The sequence below is a fragment of the Lacerta agilis genome, chromosome 8 (assembly GCF_009819535.1).
Source record: "Lacerta agilis isolate rLacAgi1 chromosome 8, rLacAgi1.pri, whole genome shotgun sequence".
Classification (NCBI taxonomy): Eukaryota; Metazoa; Chordata; class Lepidosauria; order Squamata; family Lacertidae; genus Lacerta; species Lacerta agilis.
Genome location: NC_046319.1, coordinates 10,291,211 through 10,309,582, shown reverse-complemented (window position 1 = coordinate 10,309,582; position 18,372 = coordinate 10,291,211). Strand labels below are relative to the sequence as shown.

General features: G+C 46.4%; 2 protein-coding genes across 2 annotated transcripts; both read left to right on the top strand.

Annotated features, from left to right (window-relative positions):
- Nucleotides 1–656: 656 nt before the first annotated feature.
- LOC117052111 (natriuretic peptides B-like) lies at nucleotides 657–5,332 on the top strand. Its single transcript, XM_033158831.1, has 3 exons — nucleotides 657–994; nucleotides 4,348–4,636; nucleotides 5,150–5,332. The coding sequence occupies exons 1-3, from the start codon at nucleotides 875–877 to the stop codon at nucleotides 5,173–5,175; spliced, it is 435 nt and encodes a 144-aa protein (XP_033014722.1). The 5' UTR covers nucleotides 657–874; the 3' UTR covers nucleotides 5,176–5,332.
- A 5,037-nt stretch (nucleotides 5,333–10,369) lies between these two features.
- Nucleotides 10,370–14,468, top strand: LOC117052463 (natriuretic peptides A-like). The gene is made up of 3 exons (XM_033159419.1): nucleotides 10,370–10,770; nucleotides 13,338–13,623; nucleotides 14,171–14,468. Exons 1-3 carry the CDS (start codon nucleotides 10,651–10,653, stop codon nucleotides 14,185–14,187), a joined length of 423 nt encoding a protein of 140 aa, XP_033015310.1. The 5' UTR covers nucleotides 10,370–10,650; the 3' UTR covers nucleotides 14,188–14,468.
- The last annotated feature ends 3,904 nt before the right edge of the window (nucleotides 14,469–18,372 follow it).

The following is an 18,372-nucleotide window of genomic DNA, read 5'->3' as shown; positions in this document are numbered from 1 at the left end:
AATCAAGCAGAGCAAAGCATTCAAAAATAGCTAAACCACTCTATTTATGTATTTGTCTCATGCCTACAACTTGAGGCAATGTCTTTTGGGTCCACCTAGTTCAGCATTGCCGACGCTGGTTGGCAGCCAGGGCCAGATTTAGGTTTGATGAGGCCCTAAGCTACTGAAGGTAATGGGGCCCTTTATATGTCCAGCTGTCCTTTGTCAACAACAAATTGTCACTGTTTTTTGTGTTGATTATATGCTAACGTAGATGTTGCCTGGTGTGCCGTGGGAAAAATTGAAAAATTACTTTATATATAGTCAATATAGGCACAGAGTTAAATTTTTAAACATTTTTTAACATTTTCTAATGGTGGTGTGCCTCGTGATTTTTTTCATGAAACAAGTGTGCCTTTGCCCAAAAAAGGTTGAAAAACACTGCTTTAAGATATCTGAGTTGTAAAATCGGGTGATTTGTTGGCAAAGTACAGCCAGCTATTAAACCCCAGTTTCCCTGTCTTCACAGAATTGCCTAATTTGGGGACACATCCGTAACATAAGTCATTCGCCTCTAAGAAAGAAGAAAAGACATTTCTGCTGGTTCGTGGCCGTGAACGGTTTGGCGGCTCAAGAAAGCGTCTATAATTGCTCTGTTAAAAGCAGGGTGGGGGCAGAACGTGTCATTTCCGAAAGGCTCAGCGCCGCTGGTTGGAACCAGTTCCCTTATCAGAGCCAAGTGGCTCAGCTCGCTGGGGTCCAGGCCGGCTGGAAGCAGCAAGGAGCCATCCTCCGAAGGGGCTTATAAAGAAAGGCTCCCTGGGTCTGCGAAGAAGCGTTTCGCATCCCCAGCCAAAGCTACCAGATCTCAGAGGCCAGAAGAGAAGCAGGGGTGATGGATGCCGTGGCCTGGTGTCGCTGGTCCTCTGTGCTCTTGGTGTTCTCCCAAGCAGGCCTGGGTTTGAGTAATCCTGTGGCCTGGAGTCCTTCCAGCGAAGAACTGCAGTCCCTGCAGGTGAGGAAGGAGGTGGCAGGTCAGGGATGGGGGTTGATGTGTGTGTTTTTGTTGGGAATTCAGTTTGATTAGGAGGTACCCAATTCACACTTGCAGAAACGTATCCAGTTGATCCAACTTAGAACTCACCCAAAGGCAAACAGAAATGAAAAGGACCCCCTGACCATCAGGTCCAGTCGTGTCCGACTCTGGGGTTGCGGCGCTCATCTCGCTCTATAGGCCGAGGGAGCCGGCGTTTGTCCGTAGACAGCTTCCGGGTCATGTGGCCAGCATGACAAAGCTGCTTCTGGCGAACCAGGGCAGCACACGGAAACGCCGTTTACCTTCCCGCTGGAGCGGTCCCTATTTATCTACTTGCACTTTGACATGCTTTCGAACTGCTAGGTGGGCAGGAGCTGGGACCAAGCAACGGGAGCTCACCCCGTGGCAGGGATTCGAACTGCCGACCTTCTGATCAGCAAGCCCTAGGCTCAGTGGTTTAACCCACAGCGCCACCTGGGTCCTTAACAGAAATGAAACTATCCTTCAAAATTTAATCATTATTCGGTTATATTTGTAGACCTCAGAGCAGCGGTTTGCAGCATTTAAAATGCAAGATTAAATAAGCAGATTGCATAATGAAAACAAGACAAACCATTAACCCTCCAGCCCCTCCCACAAGTTTTTTTTTTGTACTCTTCCGAATTTTGCAACAAGCTTCTCAAACGAGATCCAAAATGCTTATCTTGGTGGAAAATAATGTAAGAGCAGAGTTCGAATCCCCACTGCTCCATGAAGCTTGCTGGGTGACCTTGGCCCAGTCATCATCTTTTAGTCTGACCTACCTCACAGGGTTGTTGTGAGGATAAAATGGGGGCAGGGAGGAGAACCATGTGCATCAACTTGAAAATAAATGTAATAAATAAATAAATGAAATGCATTACATTGGAGGGGGGTGCTAGCAAAGAATGATATTAATGGCTTCTGTCTAACTAAGTCCCTTTAGTTGTGATTCCTGCATTGGTCTCTTGCAACAGCACAGTTCTAAGATTCCTACTCAGAGGAAACCCACTAGAATTAATGGACCTATGTCAGTCTTCTCCATTACGTTCAATGGGTCTGTTCTGAGTAGGACTAGCATTGGATGCAACCAAAGAGAATGATAATTTGAACTTGTTAGTTGCTTGTGAGCGGAAAAAGGTCTTCGCGGCTCAATCAACATTCTTTACAGGAATCAAAGGCATTACCTATGGTGGGGGTGGTAAATTTTGGAGAGAAGAGAGAAGGGAACTGGCACCCCCAATTTATTTATTTTTTTACAGTGGTACCTTGGTTCTCAAACTTAATCCGTTCCGGAAGTCCGTTCCAAAACCAAAGCGTTCCAAAACCAAGGCACGCTTTCCCATAGAAAGTAATGCAAAATGGATTAATCCGTTCCAGACTTTTAAAAACAACCCCTAAAACTGAAATTTAACATGAATTTTACTATCTAACAAGACCATTGATCCAAAAATTGAAAGCAATAAACAATGTACTGTACTATAAAATAAATAAGACAGCATTGTAAATAATAATAATAATAATAATAATAATAATAATAATAATAATAATTTCTTACCTGCACTGATGATAGTCATTGTTTGGATGGGGGGCTTTTATCCATTTCTGCCGTCACACTGTCAATCAATCAATAACTGAACTGGGTTCCACACCGTCACAAAAATAAATGAACCGAAAAAGCCTCAAAAACAAAAACGCAAAAAGTCATTTCTGACTTCAGAAATGTTCGAAAACCAAGGCGCAGCTTCTGATTGGTGCAGGCACCCCAGAAACAATAGCCGACAACGTCATTGGACATTCGGCTTCCAAAAAATGTTCAAAAACTGGAACACTTACTTCCGGGTTTCTGGTGTTTGAGAACCAAGGCGTTTGAGAACCAAGCTACCACTGTATATCCTAAAGGAGTCAAGAGGAAACTTCTGTTTGAAGGCCGGGGTGAGGTGAGGACTCTCAAGCCAAGATTCCCAGCTCCAGATACTCTTCCGCAAATTCAAAATCTAGATCCTTCTGGTTCAAAATCTCTCTCTTCCCACCAGTTTCCCCAGCAGAAGACGCTGTTCAATTGAGGTTTCGGAGAGGGGGGGGGAAATGCAGGTGTAAAAAGGATGGCATTTAGCACACTAGTATTTAGCACCGTGCCCTGAAAATCCATTAAAAATAATTAAGATCTTCTTTACGAAAAGACACCAAATTTTAAAAGGTGGCAATTCAAAGAAAAGTCAAACCCGTGTGCTAAAATTGGACCAGATTGTAAATTTTCTGTGTGCGTGTAAGAAAGAAAGCATCGACTGCTTTGATATAATATTGATTGCTTTGGTGATCGCAGGAAGGACCACTTAGCTCAGTGGCAGAGCAACTGCCAGGCATGCAAAAGGTCCTAGGTTCAAACCCCAATGGGATCTCCAGGTAGGACTGGGGATACCCCCTGCCTGAAACTGTGCTGCTACCAGCCAGTGCTGGTAATACACAGCTTTGTTGTTCAGTCGTTCAGTTGTGTCCGACTCTTCGTGACCCCATGGACCAGAGCACGCCAGGCACCCCTATCCTCCACTGCCTCCCGCAGTTTGGCCAAACTCATGCTAGTCGCTTCGAGAACACTGTCCAACCATCTCATCCTCTGTTGTCCCCTTCTCCTTGTGCCCTCCATCTTTCCCAACATCAGGGTCTTTTCTAGGGAGTCTTCTCTTCTCATGAGGTGGCCAAAGTACTGGAGCCTCAACTTCAGGATCTGTCCTTCCAGTGAGCTCTCAGGGCTGATTTCTTTAAGGATGGATAAGTTTGATCTTCTTGCAGTCCATGGGACTCTCAAGAGTCTCCTCCAGCACCATAATTCAAAGGCATCAATTCTTTGGTGATCAGTCTTCTTTATGGTCCAGCTCTCACTTCCATACATTACTACTGGGAAACCATAGCTTTAACTATACGGACCTTTGTTGGCAAGGTGATGTCTCTGCTTTTTAAGATGCTGTCTAGGTTTGTCATTGCTTTCCTCCCAAGAAGCAGGCATCTTTTGATTTCGTGACTGCTGTCACCATCTGCAGTGATCATGGAGCCCAAGAAAGTAAAATCTCTCACTGCCTCCATTTCTTCCCCTTCTATTTGCCAGGAGGTGATGGGACCAGTGGCCATGACCTTAGTTTTTTTGATGTTGAGCTTCAGACCATATTTTGCGCTCTCCTCTTTCACCCTCATTAAAAGGTTACACAGCTAACTGGACTCAACTGTCTGACTCAGTAGGAAGAAGCTTTCTTGGTCCTCGTCTTCTGAACTGAGTTGGTTTATTGATACTCTGTTTCCATCATCTCTGATTTTAGGACCTCCTCGAGCGCCTGAAGGGAAAATTTCTGGAAGGGGAATTGGAGGCTCCCATCTTGAGGTCTGACGAGGCAGATGATGGTTCCGACATGGACCTTGTTGATGCAGAAACCCTCTCCTCCAGCCAGCTCAGACTTCAGACTTCCCTCCACCCTGCAGAAGTGGACGACCACTGGATGAAATTCCTGGCTTCCCCAAAGCGGAGGAGATATTTCTCTGGATGCTTCGGGACGAGGCTCGAGCGGATCGGGACCCAGACAGGCCTTGGGTGCAATGTCTACAGAGCCCGTAAGTTTCTTTCTAAGGAATCTCATTGCTGGCTTGGGTGGGCAGGCGGGATTTATTTATTGAACAAAACTCGCTTGCGAGAAATATTAGAATTAGCAGCTGAAAACAGCGCAGGCAACCTTCTGCGTCAAACCAAAACAATCTACTCTATGCTTTGTCCAGGCAAGCAATAGGCAATTTTTTGAGTTTGAGGATGCCTTTTCAGGCAGGCAAAACCACTCAAGGAGGGTGCAAGGCAGGGTTGGTTAAGGGGGTGTGGTCTGTGAATAAGGGGCGTGGCCTGTGTAACCTCCCAAGGGCCAGACCAAGAATCCTGGAGGGCCACAAGGTTCCCCATCCCTGAGCGTTTAGTATGATCCAGCAGGGCTGTCCTTATATAACGCTCCTTTGTCAGAACTAACCCCAATAGAGAGGAATGAGCTTGGAAAGCAGCTAGTCCTCATGAGTAACACTGCTCCTTTTAAGCAGAAGGGGAACCCGTAACTCAAAAGATCTTTAACTCTTTGTTTTTAGGTTCTTGGAGGAAACCCAGGAGTTGAAACCAGAAGAGGACCTCTTTGTCGGCCGCCCCAAAAGTTTGGACAACAAAGGCTGCAAAGTTTATACAGACTGTTAAATCTGTTTGAGAACTCTCTGTGCACAGTCCCTCTCAAGAATCATACCCCTTCCTAGACAATATAAAAACCTGTATATTCATATTGTATGGGCTCCTGTTACATCTGAAGCTTAGTGGTGTGCCACTGAGACCGCTAGTTTTTCGGCCTACCAAAACGGGGGCTTTGGTGCTGCAAAATCTCAATAAACGTTTTATAGGAATGTAGCGTTTTCACTGTGGTGTTAGCGATAGCGGAGAAATTTCACAATTTGCGTTCACGAGCCTACGTAATTTGCACACCCTGGACCCATACGCATGTCACCACATGTGCCTCTGAGATTCGCAAAACATTTCCCCGACCAAAACCAAAAAAAAAAGTTTGAGGGAAAATTTGCATTAAAGTAAGGATCACCACACTTCCTTTGGGCTAAGGAGCAGCACGTTCAGAATTTTGAGGACGTGTTGCGGATGCCAGTCACAAAATGGCTGCCACGAGATGGAAAATGAAATGACCACAAAATGTCAGGAGGGACCCTTTCTACTTTGTCAGTCACTATCACATTTGTTCACAGAGAGAAGCTCTTTCCACCCCTCTCCTCTGTTCAGGACAAAAAGGAGGGCGGGTGTCCAATCCTTTCTCCTTTTCAAAAATTTACTTTTTCTTAATTGGCAAAGCATCGCCAGCTGACATTAAACAATAAAAGCATTCCCTCGGCTCTAACGCACTTATACACATTCATTAATATAGGCAGCCTATATGTCTAAATAGAAGTCCACTTTTTGGGGTTGGTGATTATGAGATATCAGTTCAGCCACAGAAAGGGAGGTCTTCACTTTCCTGTGGTTTACAGGGAAAACTATACCTGTATAACGGTATAATTAGATGGACGACATCAAAAGTATTCAATATATTCTTTATATATAAGAATTCAATGATAACATGGTCCAATCTTATGGGTCAGGGGAAGCCTGGGGAAAAAGATAAGCCTTTGCAAGATATCAGATGTTGCAAATCAACAGCACTTCATGTCTGGAAGAGGGGAGGGTGTTCCATTAGAGGAGGAACAACAGAAAATCCCAGTGTCAGGGATAATAGGGTGAGGTGATATCGGTCAAAATTTCCCCGGTTGTTCTAAGTGAGACGTGGCCCTCCGGATATTGCAGAGCTACAACTCACATCATTCATTGGTCATGTTTGCTGGGGTTGGTTGGGAATTGCAGTACCACATCACCCAGAGGACCAAAGGTTCCTGAACTCTGATCTAAATTATTGCCTTCTCAGACAGGATACCCGGATCTATTTTAAAACACACAGTTTGAGGACACTGGCAGCTACCAAAGTTCACGAGAGTCCACCTCCTCTCTCACCTTTCTGTTTTTAAATGCTCACGAGGCTTCCCCCCCCCCCAAATTGCTGGGTTGTTGTTGTTCAGTCATGTCCAATTCTTCGTGACCCCATGGACCAGAGCACGCCAGGCACGCCTATCTTTCACTGCCTCCCGCAGTTTGGCCAAACTCATGCTAGTCGCTTCGAGAACACTGTCCAACCATCTCATCCTCTGTCGTCCCCTTCTCCTTGTGCCCTCCATCTTTCCCAACATCAGGGTCTTTTCCAGGGAGTCTTCTCTTCTCATGAGGTGGCCAAAGTACTGGAGCCTCAGCTTCAGGATCTGTCCTTCCAGTGAGCACCCAGGGCTGATTTCCTTCGGAATGGATAGGTTTGATCTTCTTGCAGTCCATGGGACTCTCAAGAGTCTCCTCCAGCACCATAATTCAAAAGCATCAATTCTTCGGCGATCAGTCTTCTTTATGGTCCAGCTCTCACTTCCATACATTGCTGGGTGGTTCTAGCTAAATGACTCCCTCGCTGCCTGTGTTTTCCTGTCTCCAGCTTTCCCTTGCCTTCTAGCCCAAGCAGGCAGGCACAGCTAGCAGCCACCAGCCACCCAAAGCCATCGCAGAACCAGCAGCGGCTGTGAATCGTACAAAATCCTTGCCTTGTTTGAAACTGCCTGTCAGGGCCAACAACACTGAGCTGGGTGGAGTGCTGAGTCGGTCAAAGGCCACCTGAAAACCTTCCTGCTTTGTCGTAACCTGATCTCCCACCGATCCCTGATTCCCCTGCTCCCTTAAACACTGCCACCCCAACCAATTTTTAAAGCCCTTGATTTCTGGCTGCAAGGCTAGACTAGGTTCATGACATGACATGCAGAGCTCTGAGGATTCAGGACCGCGGCAGGAATGATTCTCCTGTTTGTCCCCCGTCAAAAAAAGGGGGAGTGGGAAAGAAAAAGTAAATCCATGCTGGGATAAGAGAGGCAGGTTCTGTTGACCTGGGAAACGGTTCTGCGGTTCAACATCCCCACCTAGCTCACCTGGTATCTGAAGAAGTGTGCATGCACACGAAAGCTCATACCAGGAACAAACTCAGTTGGTCTCTAAGGTGCTACTAGAAAGAATTTTCGATTTTGTTTTGACTATGGCAGACCAACACGGCTACCCACCTGTAACTGGAACTATGGAAGGTACCACATTGAGCCGCATGAAATGGAAGTCCATCGTATCTGAAGAAGTGTGCATGCACACGAAAGCTCATACCAGGAACAAACTCAGTTGGTCTCTAAGGTGCTACTAGAAAGAATTTTCGATTTTGTTTTAGCTCAAAGAAGTAGCTGGAGGGACGTTTGATTCAGCACCTTGGAGAGAAGCCAACGGCCTGGATCGCATCAGTTCTTTCTAGGAGGAAAGCTTATTATTTTCTGGTTCCCAGCAAAGCGAGCTTGCAGGGAGGCTGTGACACAAAAATGCAAACTTTTTCCGCCAAGGTCAAACCACTTTCAAAGAAAAGGGCGCTGCGGGCGCAAATTGAAGCATCGGAACACTGCTTTTCACAAACTATCCTACCATAGGGGAGCTTTTTAAAAAATTGTACTCAGTGCTACTCCTGCTCAGAATTTGACCCCAGCCACAGTCACACCATATAATAATAATGATAATTTTTAATTTATACCCCACCCATCTGGCTGGGTTTCCCCAGCCCCTCTGAGAGGCTTACAACATATAAAACACAACAAACCACCAAACATTAAAAAAACAAGATATCCTATAATACAAGCAACAAACAAACAAACCAACAAATCAATAAAAAACAATAACAATCATAATCATAATTGGTTTACAGTTATACCCAAATTAAAGCAAACGCTGACCCCAACTAAACATTTAACCAACACCAACCCGGCAAAAAACGAAACAGGGGAACTGAAATTAGAACCGTTTAAAACATCCTATACCCTTTTAAAATGTGGCTCTTTTCTGGGTGGCCAGGCAGCAGCAACCATACTTTGAAAGCACCAGGACATCACTTTAAACAGCCATGGCTTCCGTCCAAAGAATCCTGGGAACTGTAGTTTGCTAAGAGCACTGAGAGTTAGGAAACCCCCTTTTGCAGAGGTACAAGTCTCAGAGTGGTTTTTTAACGATCAATCTGCCCTGCCAGGGAACTCTGGGAATAGTAGCTCTGGGAGAGGTTGCCTGGCAACTCTCGGCCCCCTTAGCAAACTACAGTTCCCTGAGTTCTCTGTGGGTAGCCGCTGTTTAAAGCGACGTCATAGCACTTGGAACGTATGGGGGGTTGGGTGGCCCTGCTTAACCTAAAGCCATTCATTTCAGTGGATCTACTCTGAAAAGGACTGAGTTAGAGTGAACCCTATATACCGGTATTTTAGAAAAATTGGGAGCGGGAAGAAACATTGCTAGCCCACATTAAGAATAAAAATAAAAATCCATCTATCCTAATTTAAGCATATAGCATTGCATTCATCCAAGCCAGCAAGAGGCCGAATAAAAATTCAAGGGCACAGTCCAAGCAGGTCGGGGGGGGGGGACTCTCAAGGGTGGTGGAGAGCAGAGTCAGTGTAGGGGTGGCTGGGGGGAGTTCTGAGGGCCAGATCAGTGATACCTGGAGGGCCACATGAGCCCTGCCTTATACCCTTCTTGCGTTTATGGCTCTTGCTTGCTTCCCCTTGGGATTTCCTCTTGACATTTTCTCCTCATAGCAAAACGGCAGTTCATCTCTCTGTTCTTTCGCTTGGAAGAGAGGGTAGAGAAGTGGTTAGAGGGCTGGACCAGGACCTTGGAGACCGGGGTTCAAATAATCCCTGCCCTGGGGTGAATTCAGGCCAGCTACCGCCTCCCAGGCTAACCTACCTCACAGGGCTGTGGTTGTGAGGATAAAATGGGGAGCAGATATAATGAATAAGAACAATGATTTTAAAAAAGAACTTCTCTTGTTTGACTGAGTCTGTACTCAGGACTGTGAATGCAATCTGAAATGAAAAGACTCTGGGGAGACCTGCTTTTTTGCTGTGTTACATCAGTAAAAGTGAAAAAGAAGGAACTAAGGTTCAGTTTAGATCTCTGACCCGCAGGCTAGCTGCCCCGTCTGGGCCAAAGGTCATGATGTGCAGGTAAGCTTAATTTTATTGATAGATTTATTGCATAAAATTTATACACTGCTCGATTGTCGTTGTTGTTGTTTTTTAAAACGCAAAGCGGTTTACAAAAAAGAAAAAAAAGACTAAAGATCAGATTAAAAACTCACATCAACTTCCTAAATACCTGGGCAGGCTTGTCTAAATGAATTCTTTTTTTCATTTAGCAGGTATAGCCAAGAGTGCAGCAAAGCCTGGCGTCAAGTGGCAGGGAGTTCCAATGTGCTGCGGCGCTAAAAGGTTGAGTTCTTGCAAATGTCTGACTCTTCTCTATGCTGATATTAAGCCCCGAATGGTACAAAGCCACTTGGAAAGGAAGCAAAGCCAGGACTGAGCTGATACCCTCATTACTCCATATATAGGAATGGCCCTTGGGGAAAAATCCAGACCCAGAGTGTCATCAGATTCCCTCTCACCCCACACAAAAAAAACCCTGTCCTCTCGAGCTTCTTGCTTTTGCTATACAAGGCAATTTCCACAAGGTGCATTTCTGGGGATATTTCGAGGGTCCTCTCTGCTCAGATCTGGGAAATGCTTGGAAGTTGGGTAGGGGGGGGGGGAGGTAAAAGAAATTCCAACGAGGGATGGGGTTTGTAATCTCCGAGGCCAGTATCAGCCGAGAGGGCAGGCGGCATGAAATCACCGGCTTGTGACTCCTGCATGCGAGGAGATCAGCTGCCCAGTGACACCTAATAAAGGGAATCTTCTCTGAAAGGAGCTGCATTCCGGAGAGGGGGCTGGAATGCGCCCCAGATAGTCCCACCGATAACCCAAGGAAGCAGAGCTCAGCTCAAAGGGTATATAAGGCCGGCTGGGGAGAAGCAGGCAGCACAGGACACCGCGGAGCAGGGAAGAAGCGAAGCCAGAGATTTCTCGAAGAGGACATCGTCTCCAGGGCGAGAAAGCCAAACGCACCTTCTCCAAGCATGGACACCCAGGGCTCGACCGCAGTCACTTTTTCCTTGCTGTTCCTCCTCTGCTTCCAGCACTCCACGGCCCACCCCATCGACAGCCTCAGCCCCGCCAAGGAGCTAGCCAGCATGGAGGTAAGGAACCCAGAGGGGCAGGTTTTGGGAGACTCAGTCCTAGGATTCTATTATTCTATGGTGGGCTCTCCCCTCCTGGAGGAGAAATTCACAGAAGTCCGATCTTCCATGTTCAGAGGCAGTCTATCTCAGAGTCGGAGGGCTCTGGGCATAATTGACAGGAGGGGCCAGCATTTGGCCGGTCGCTGTTGGGAACAAGATACCAGGTTGTGCCTTTTGCCCTTCTTCCATTCTTAGTTTTGGCTGGGCAGATCTGTCTTTCCTCGGTTGTAGTTCATCGCAGCAGAATGTTAGGATGGCAGTGAGCTTAGGCGACTTGTAAAAGAGAGGCAGCGTTGCAGAGTGGTTACAGAGCTAGGACCTGGGAGACCAGGGTTCAAATCCCCACTTGTCCATGCAGTTCACTGGGTGACCTTGGGATCCGTCCCTGCCTCCCAGCCGAACCTGAAATTCTAAGATATAAATGCAACAAAATAAATGATAAAATTCATAAAGGATTCATAAACGACCCAGTTCACAGTTCTCGACTGGATACATGAAACGAAACAGAAGCGACCTTTGAAAATTCACACATCTCCCCATTTTGCAGGGCGGTTCTCCGTCAACAAGTGCTTGCAAAAGTGCAAAGGCCAACGAAAAGGAACGTGCTAAAATGCATCACGTTGGGGGAATCTGCTTGCGCAAACGTGTATATGCTGGTCAAAATTGCTTGTAGAAATTTGCACGTATGAATTTTCTGCTGCAGAGATGTGGAGTAACGAATTTTACGGTGACCTGAAATGGACAGATTTTTTTGTTTGTTCTGTTTCGGTCCCACTTTTTTTCTCAAAGGAGCTCAAGGTGGCAAACATGCTTCTCCCCCCCCACACACACACACCTCATTTAATCCCCACAACGACCCTGTGAGGTAGGCTAGGCTGAGAGACAATGGGTGTGCCCAAGGTCACCCAGTGAGCTTCCTGGCTGAGGGAGGATTTGAACCCTGGTCTCCCAGGCCCTAACCACTCCAGCACCCTGGCTCTTGAATGATCAGGTGTCTTGCTTGTTAACTTCTTGAAGGCATCTGACTCACTGGCCTTGCTGCTGGGGAGTCTTATGTACTGGTAGTTTAGGAGACCTGGAGCTCAAGCAGCAAAACGCATTTTTCATATCTGTTAAATCACAAGCCCAAAAGAAAGAACTGTATTTGCAGAATGACAAGCCCGGTTTCCAGGAACAGGCAGACGCCAGGAACAAACTAGGGGGTTGAGCCTGGGACCTTCTACATGCAAAGCATGTGCTCTACCACCGAAGTACGACCCTTCTCCCATTAAAAAGCCAGCATGGCCTAATGGTTAGAGTCTTGGACTCAGACCTGGGAGTTGTTGTTGTTCAGTCGTTCAGTCGTGTCCGACTCTTCATGACCCCATGGACCAGAGCATGCCAGGCACGCCTATCCTTCACTCCCTCTCACAGTTTGGCCAAACTCATGTTAGTAGCTTCGAGAACACTGTCCAACCATCTCATCCTCTGTCGCCCCCTTCTCCTTGTGCCCTCCATCTTTCCCAACATCAGGGTCTTTTCTAGGGAGTCTTCTCTTCTCATGAGGTGGCCAAAGTACTGGAGCCTCAACTTCAGGATCTGTCCTTCTAGTGAGCACTCAGGGCTGATTTCTTTGAGAATGGATAGGTTTGATCTTCTTGCAGTCCATGGGACTCTCAAGAGTCTCCTCCAGCACCATAATTCAAAAGCATCAATTCTACGGCGATCAGCCTTCTTAATGGTCCAGACCTGAGAGACCAGGGTTCAAATCCCCGCTTCGCCATGAAGGTCATCTAAGGTGACCTTAGGCCAGTCCCTGTCTCTTAGCTTAGCCTACCTCGCAGGGTTGTTGAGGAGATTAAACGAGGACCATGTATCCCACCTCGAGCTTCTTGGAGGAGGAAGGAGGTGGGATGGAAACCTAACAAACAATGAAATAATAAAAGTAACTAAATAAGACTGTGGTGTTCAGGGTCTAAAATTACCTGTCTCAGCGGTTCCCAAAGTAGACAGTAGTGCCCCCTGGGGGGGGGCAGTGGCGGGATTACCTAGGGGGTGCTAATAGGCAAGGCAGTGGCAGGGGGTTGGCTGCCATCTGTCTCAAGAAACAGCCCATTTGGGTGAAGCCAAACCGCTGGAGAATCACAGCACCTATCAGACTTTGAAAAGCTGTTCTCACTGGATCAAATTCATCAGTTGTGTCAAATTAATCAAACTAATATGTCTAAGATGGATTTTGAACAGATGTGCCATTAATTGTTACTGCTTTGAATTTTATTGGGTTATTATATATGCCAACTGCTATTCTGAATAATGCTTTTTATAGAGTAGGGCAGCGGGAATGAAGAAATGAGTTTATTGAACCAAGGGGATTGGGGGGGGCTGGAAAAGTTTGGGAACCACTGAGCTAGCTGAACCTCTGAGGAAGGAAGGAAGGAAGGAAGGAAGGAAGGAAGGAAGGAAGGAAAGTGAGGTTCGGGCAGCAGAAAGGTTTGGAGGCAATGCAGAGGAACGAAAGAGGAACATTGTCTTCATTTTCCATTCAGGCCCTTCTGCAGAGGTTGGAGGAGAAAGTCTCCCTGATGGAAGATCTGCAGAACAGCCCCAACCTAGAAGATCCTGAAAGCCAAAGGGAGGGACTGGCCGAGTTCCTGGATGATGGCAACAGCCAGCAAGTCGATACCCTTGTCGATTCAGCCCCGTTCCTCTCCGACCGCAGTGCCCTGCTTAAGCGCATGCGGGGAATCCAGACAGCGAAGAGCATGAGGCAATCCGGCTGTTTCGGGGGGAGACTGGACCGGATCGGGTCCGTGACTGGGATGGGATGCAGAGGTGAGCCCTCCACTCCCCACCCCCTTGTTATTGCCTGACCTAGAATAACGCTTTCTGGGAGAACTACAGGAAAGCACACACACCCCAAGCATATGATAACAGGTGCATGCTTCGTTTTGGTCCACCGGCTAAGCCTGCAAATACTTCCCATCAATGCCCAGAACAGGGACTTGTACAGAGTTGCAACAGGCAACTCCCTCTTTAGTGAGAGCTGCCTGTTACAACTCTCCATGAGTCCCTGTTCTCAGCATCAAACGCTTCAAGGGTGGGTATCCGGCATCTTGGGAGTTACCGGATGGTCTGGTGTTTAGCCGGAATCCGCTTTCCAGCTGCTTCCTCCCACTGATCAATCTAGGAACAGTAATGGATCTCCCAAGTACTCTTGCTTGTCTCACATATCTCTAATTAAAAAGGCAAGAAGTAAATCTTAGTGGCAAAAAAACAGCTATATAATCCTGCATTGCAGGGGGTTGGACTAGATGACTCTCAGGGCCCCTTCCAATCCTATGATTCTAAACCCTTTTCTTTTTTAACCTTTTGCTTCCAGGGACGAGGAGGAATTAAGATCCGCTTTCCTGCCGTCAGCTCACCCACCCTGCCCTAGAAAAGGATCCGGCCTTTCGACAACATGTGAATTTCTGAAGACGTGTGCTTTCCCCCAAAAGTCCTCTGGAATAATGCTTCCCGCTAATTTATTTCTTAATTTATTGATTTATTTATTTCTTTGACCTCTTGTATGCTTGTGTTTTCTTTTTTCTTTTCTTTTTTCTAAAACAAACAAACTTTCTTACTCTCGGCACAGAGATGGTTGCTTGAAACAATAAAATAAAACATATTTGCTCTTTCCCCCCCTGCTGTTGGATCTACTTGTTCCTCATCCTCTCGCGTGTTCTTTCCTTTCAAACATGGGGGGTATTTGCATAGCCACAGCCACTCCCAGAACCAGCTCCTCCAGGATACAGAAGGCTGAAATGGAGGCAAATTCGGTGCTGGGGATGGAGAGCTGAAGGAGACACTAGATTTCGTTTGCATTTAAAGGCAAACCTACCTAATTCACTTTGCATTTAAAGGCAAACCTATCTAATTCATGGGACGCGAATGGCGCTGTGGGTTAAACCACAGAGCCTAGTGCTTGCCGATGAGAAGGTTGGCGGTTTGAATCCCCACGATGGGGTGAGCTCCCGTTGCTCGGTCCCTGATCCTGCCAACCTAGCAGTTTGAAAGCATGCCAATGCAAGTAGATAAATAGGTACTGCTCTGGCGGGAAGGTAAACGGCGTTTCCGTGCACTGCTCTGGTTTCCCCAAAGCGGCTTATTTATGCTGGCCACATGACCTGGAAGCTGTACACTGGCTCCCTCAGCCAGTAAAGCGAGATGAGTGCCGCAACCACAGTCGTCCGCGACTGGACCTAACTGTCAGGGGTCCCTTTACCTTTACCTTACCTAATTCACACTTTCTGAAACAATACATAAGATAAAGGTAAGGTAAAGGTAAAGGACCCCTGGACGGTTAAGTCCTGTCAAAGGCGACTATGGGGTTGCGGCTCTCATCTCACTTTCAGGCCAAGGGAGCTGGCATTTGTCCACAGACAGATTTCCAGTTCATGTGGCCAGCAGGACTAAACTGCTTCTGGACACCGTGACAGAAGCCAGAGCGCACGGAAACACTGTTTACCTTCCCGCCGCAGCGGTACCTATTTATCTACTTGCACTGGCGTGCTTTCGAACTGCTAGGTTGGCAGGAGCTGGGACAGAGCAACGGGCGCTCACCCCATCATGGGGATTCGAACCGCCGACCTTCCGATCAGCAAGCCCAAGAGGCTCAGTGGTTTAGACCACAGCGCCACACGCATCCCTACATAAACAATAGCTGCCCAGGGAGGCTGGGGAAACCCAGCCAGATGGGTGGGGTATAAATAAAGTATTATTATTATTATTATTATTATTATTATTATTATTAGCAAAACACAGCTCCACCTGCAATATTTGAAATGTGCACTTTCCCCAGTTTGCAATGCAAGTCTCCACCCAACTATGCGTACAGAATTAAATTACATCCCAGTAAATTGTGCATAAAAATGCATATGTTTTGGTGAAAGCAGCATGTGAGAATGCATTATTTTAGGGAGAACTGCTTTGCAAAAACAACAACTTGTATCTGTTAGGGGAAATTGACACCAATTGATTTTCAGAAGGATTGCGGAAAAAAATCAAATAGATTTTTATTAGAAAACAAAAATCAAGCTTTGAACAGACTCGTCTCAGAAAACAGGTGTGAAATGCTAATGGAGAGGGGGGAAAGGGACCTGAGATGTGTTAGAGTATGTTAGAAATTACAAGTCTATTTAAAAAAAAAACCACCACCACACCATTAATATGCATTTTAACAAAATTAAATAAAACTTCAAAAAAATGGCAAATTGATATAGAGATGTGGAGGACTGAATCTAAGATTATTATTATTATTATTAGAATTTATATTCTACCTTTTCCTCTGAGTAGCACATGGTCGCATGCATACATTCATTCCCCCACAATGCATGCACACGAAATTTCATACCAAGAACAAACTTAGTTGGTCTCCAAGGTGCTACTGGAAGGAATTTTTTATTTTGTTTTGTTTTGTCTGTGAGGTAGGTTGGGCTGAGAGGCAGGGACTGGCCAAAGGTCACCACAGTGAGTTTCATGGCCAGTGAGTGGAGGAGGATTTGAACGCAGGTCCACTGCTCTAGCCACTGTACTGGGCTGGATTGGTATAACGGAGTAACGGAGAACCTGGAATGGACAGATTATCCCAATGTGCAGAATTTCTAAAGGATGCTCTTTTTACACATCGAATCATACAATTGAAGAGTTGGAATGGGTTATGTGGTCCAACCCCCTGCAGTGCCGGAATCTCAGCTAAAGAATCCATGACAGATGGCCATCATCCAGCCTCTGCTTAAAAACCTCCAAGGAAGGAGAATCCATAACCTCCTGAGGGAGGTCCATGGACTCAGGAGACTGAAGGGCACTGTGGGTTAAACCACAGAGCCTAGGGCTTGCAGATCGGAAGGTCGGCGGTTCAAATCCCCGCGGCAGGGTGAGCTCCCGTTGCTCAGTCCCTGCTCCTGCCAACCTAGTGTTCAAAAGCACGTCAAAGTACAAGTAAATAAATAGGTACCGCTCCGGCGGGAAGGTAAACGGCGTTTCCGTGCGCTGCTCTGGTTCGCCAGAAGTGACTTAGTCATGCTGGCCACATGACCCGGAAGCTGTACGCCGGCTCCCTCGGCCAGTAACCCGAGATGAGCACCGCAACCCCAGAGTCATCCGCAACTGGACCTAATGGTCAGGGGTCCCTTGACCTTGACCTTTACTGCAGTCTCCACCGTGTCTTAATTCTCCAAAGGAGCACAGGGTGAATGTTGGGAACCTCATGGGCTCTTGCCACCGCTTGGCAGAGAGAGGGGCAGGCACCTGACTTTTGTAACGATGCAATAAAAACAAGGGAAGTACACCCCCCCCCCAAAAAAGCAGCATGGTGTATCCAAGAGAGAGACTTCGTGTCAGGTTGGTTGTCTTGCCAAACGCAAGGTGGTTGTTTTAAAATGAGATTCAGAAGTAATACAAAACACAAGCGAGTGAGAAGATTAATATTTATTCTAAACTGCAAGCGGTACCAAGTGAAGCACCTCAATCTGCCACTTGGAAGCCCCCGAGAAGCAGCAAAATGAACCCCACTGGTAGCCTCAGTTTGCACAACCCTGTGGAAATCATGGGTGGGCACACTCACACACACACACACGCAATCCGGCCCACGGAGGGATCTCCGCTGGAGTGAAATGGCCCAGGCCTTATCTGATTTCCTTCTCTGGGTAGCCTGGCCATTCCTTTGGGATGGTAAATACTGTAGTTCCTGAAGTATCTGAAGAAGTGTGCATGCACACGAAAGCTCATACCAAGAACAAACTTAGTTGGTCTCTAAGGTGCTACTGGAAGGAATTTTTTATTTTGTTTTGTTTTGACTATGGCAGACCAACACGGCTACCCACCTGTAACTGGAACTTAGTTCCTGAATCTCTTCCGCATATTGATAGTGTGCTCAGCTTAACAGATACTTGCCAGACTGTATTTAGAGGGAGGTGTAAGCCCCTACAGTCCAAAGACAATTGGAAAGCTTTTCCCATTTCCTTCCTCCTTGCAGAGAAATATTTGCGGTCAATTTGGGAGAGTCAAAATGGCTTCAGGATTGCTCTCCTGTACTGTTTCTGACCTGTGTGGCTCAGGTATCTGAAGAAGTGTGCATGCACATGAAAGCTCATACCAAAAACAAACTTAGTTGGTCTCTAAGGTGCTACTGGAAGGAATTTTTTTATTTTTTATTTTGTTTTTTCTCTAAACAATGTCCAACATCAAAGAACGTAACCCAACACTACCGCTTCCTTCCAACAGAATAGGACATTAAAGGCTGTTCTCATGCCATCAAAGAACTTAAGAGACATTTCCATTCTTTTATTTTAAAAAGTTTGTTATCTTGATTTCTTATTTTTCCAGTAAGTTTTGCCATTTCTGCATATTCCATAAGTTTTTGTATCCATTCTTCCTTTGCTGGGACTTCAGCTTCTTTCCATTTTGGGGCAAGTGACATTCTTGCCACTGTAGTCGCATACATGAGTAAGTTTCTATACAGTTTAGGTAGTTCTGTCCCTATAATTCCAAAGAGAAAGGCTTATTGAGTTGCTGTTGTTTTTTTACAAAAGTTATTTTAAA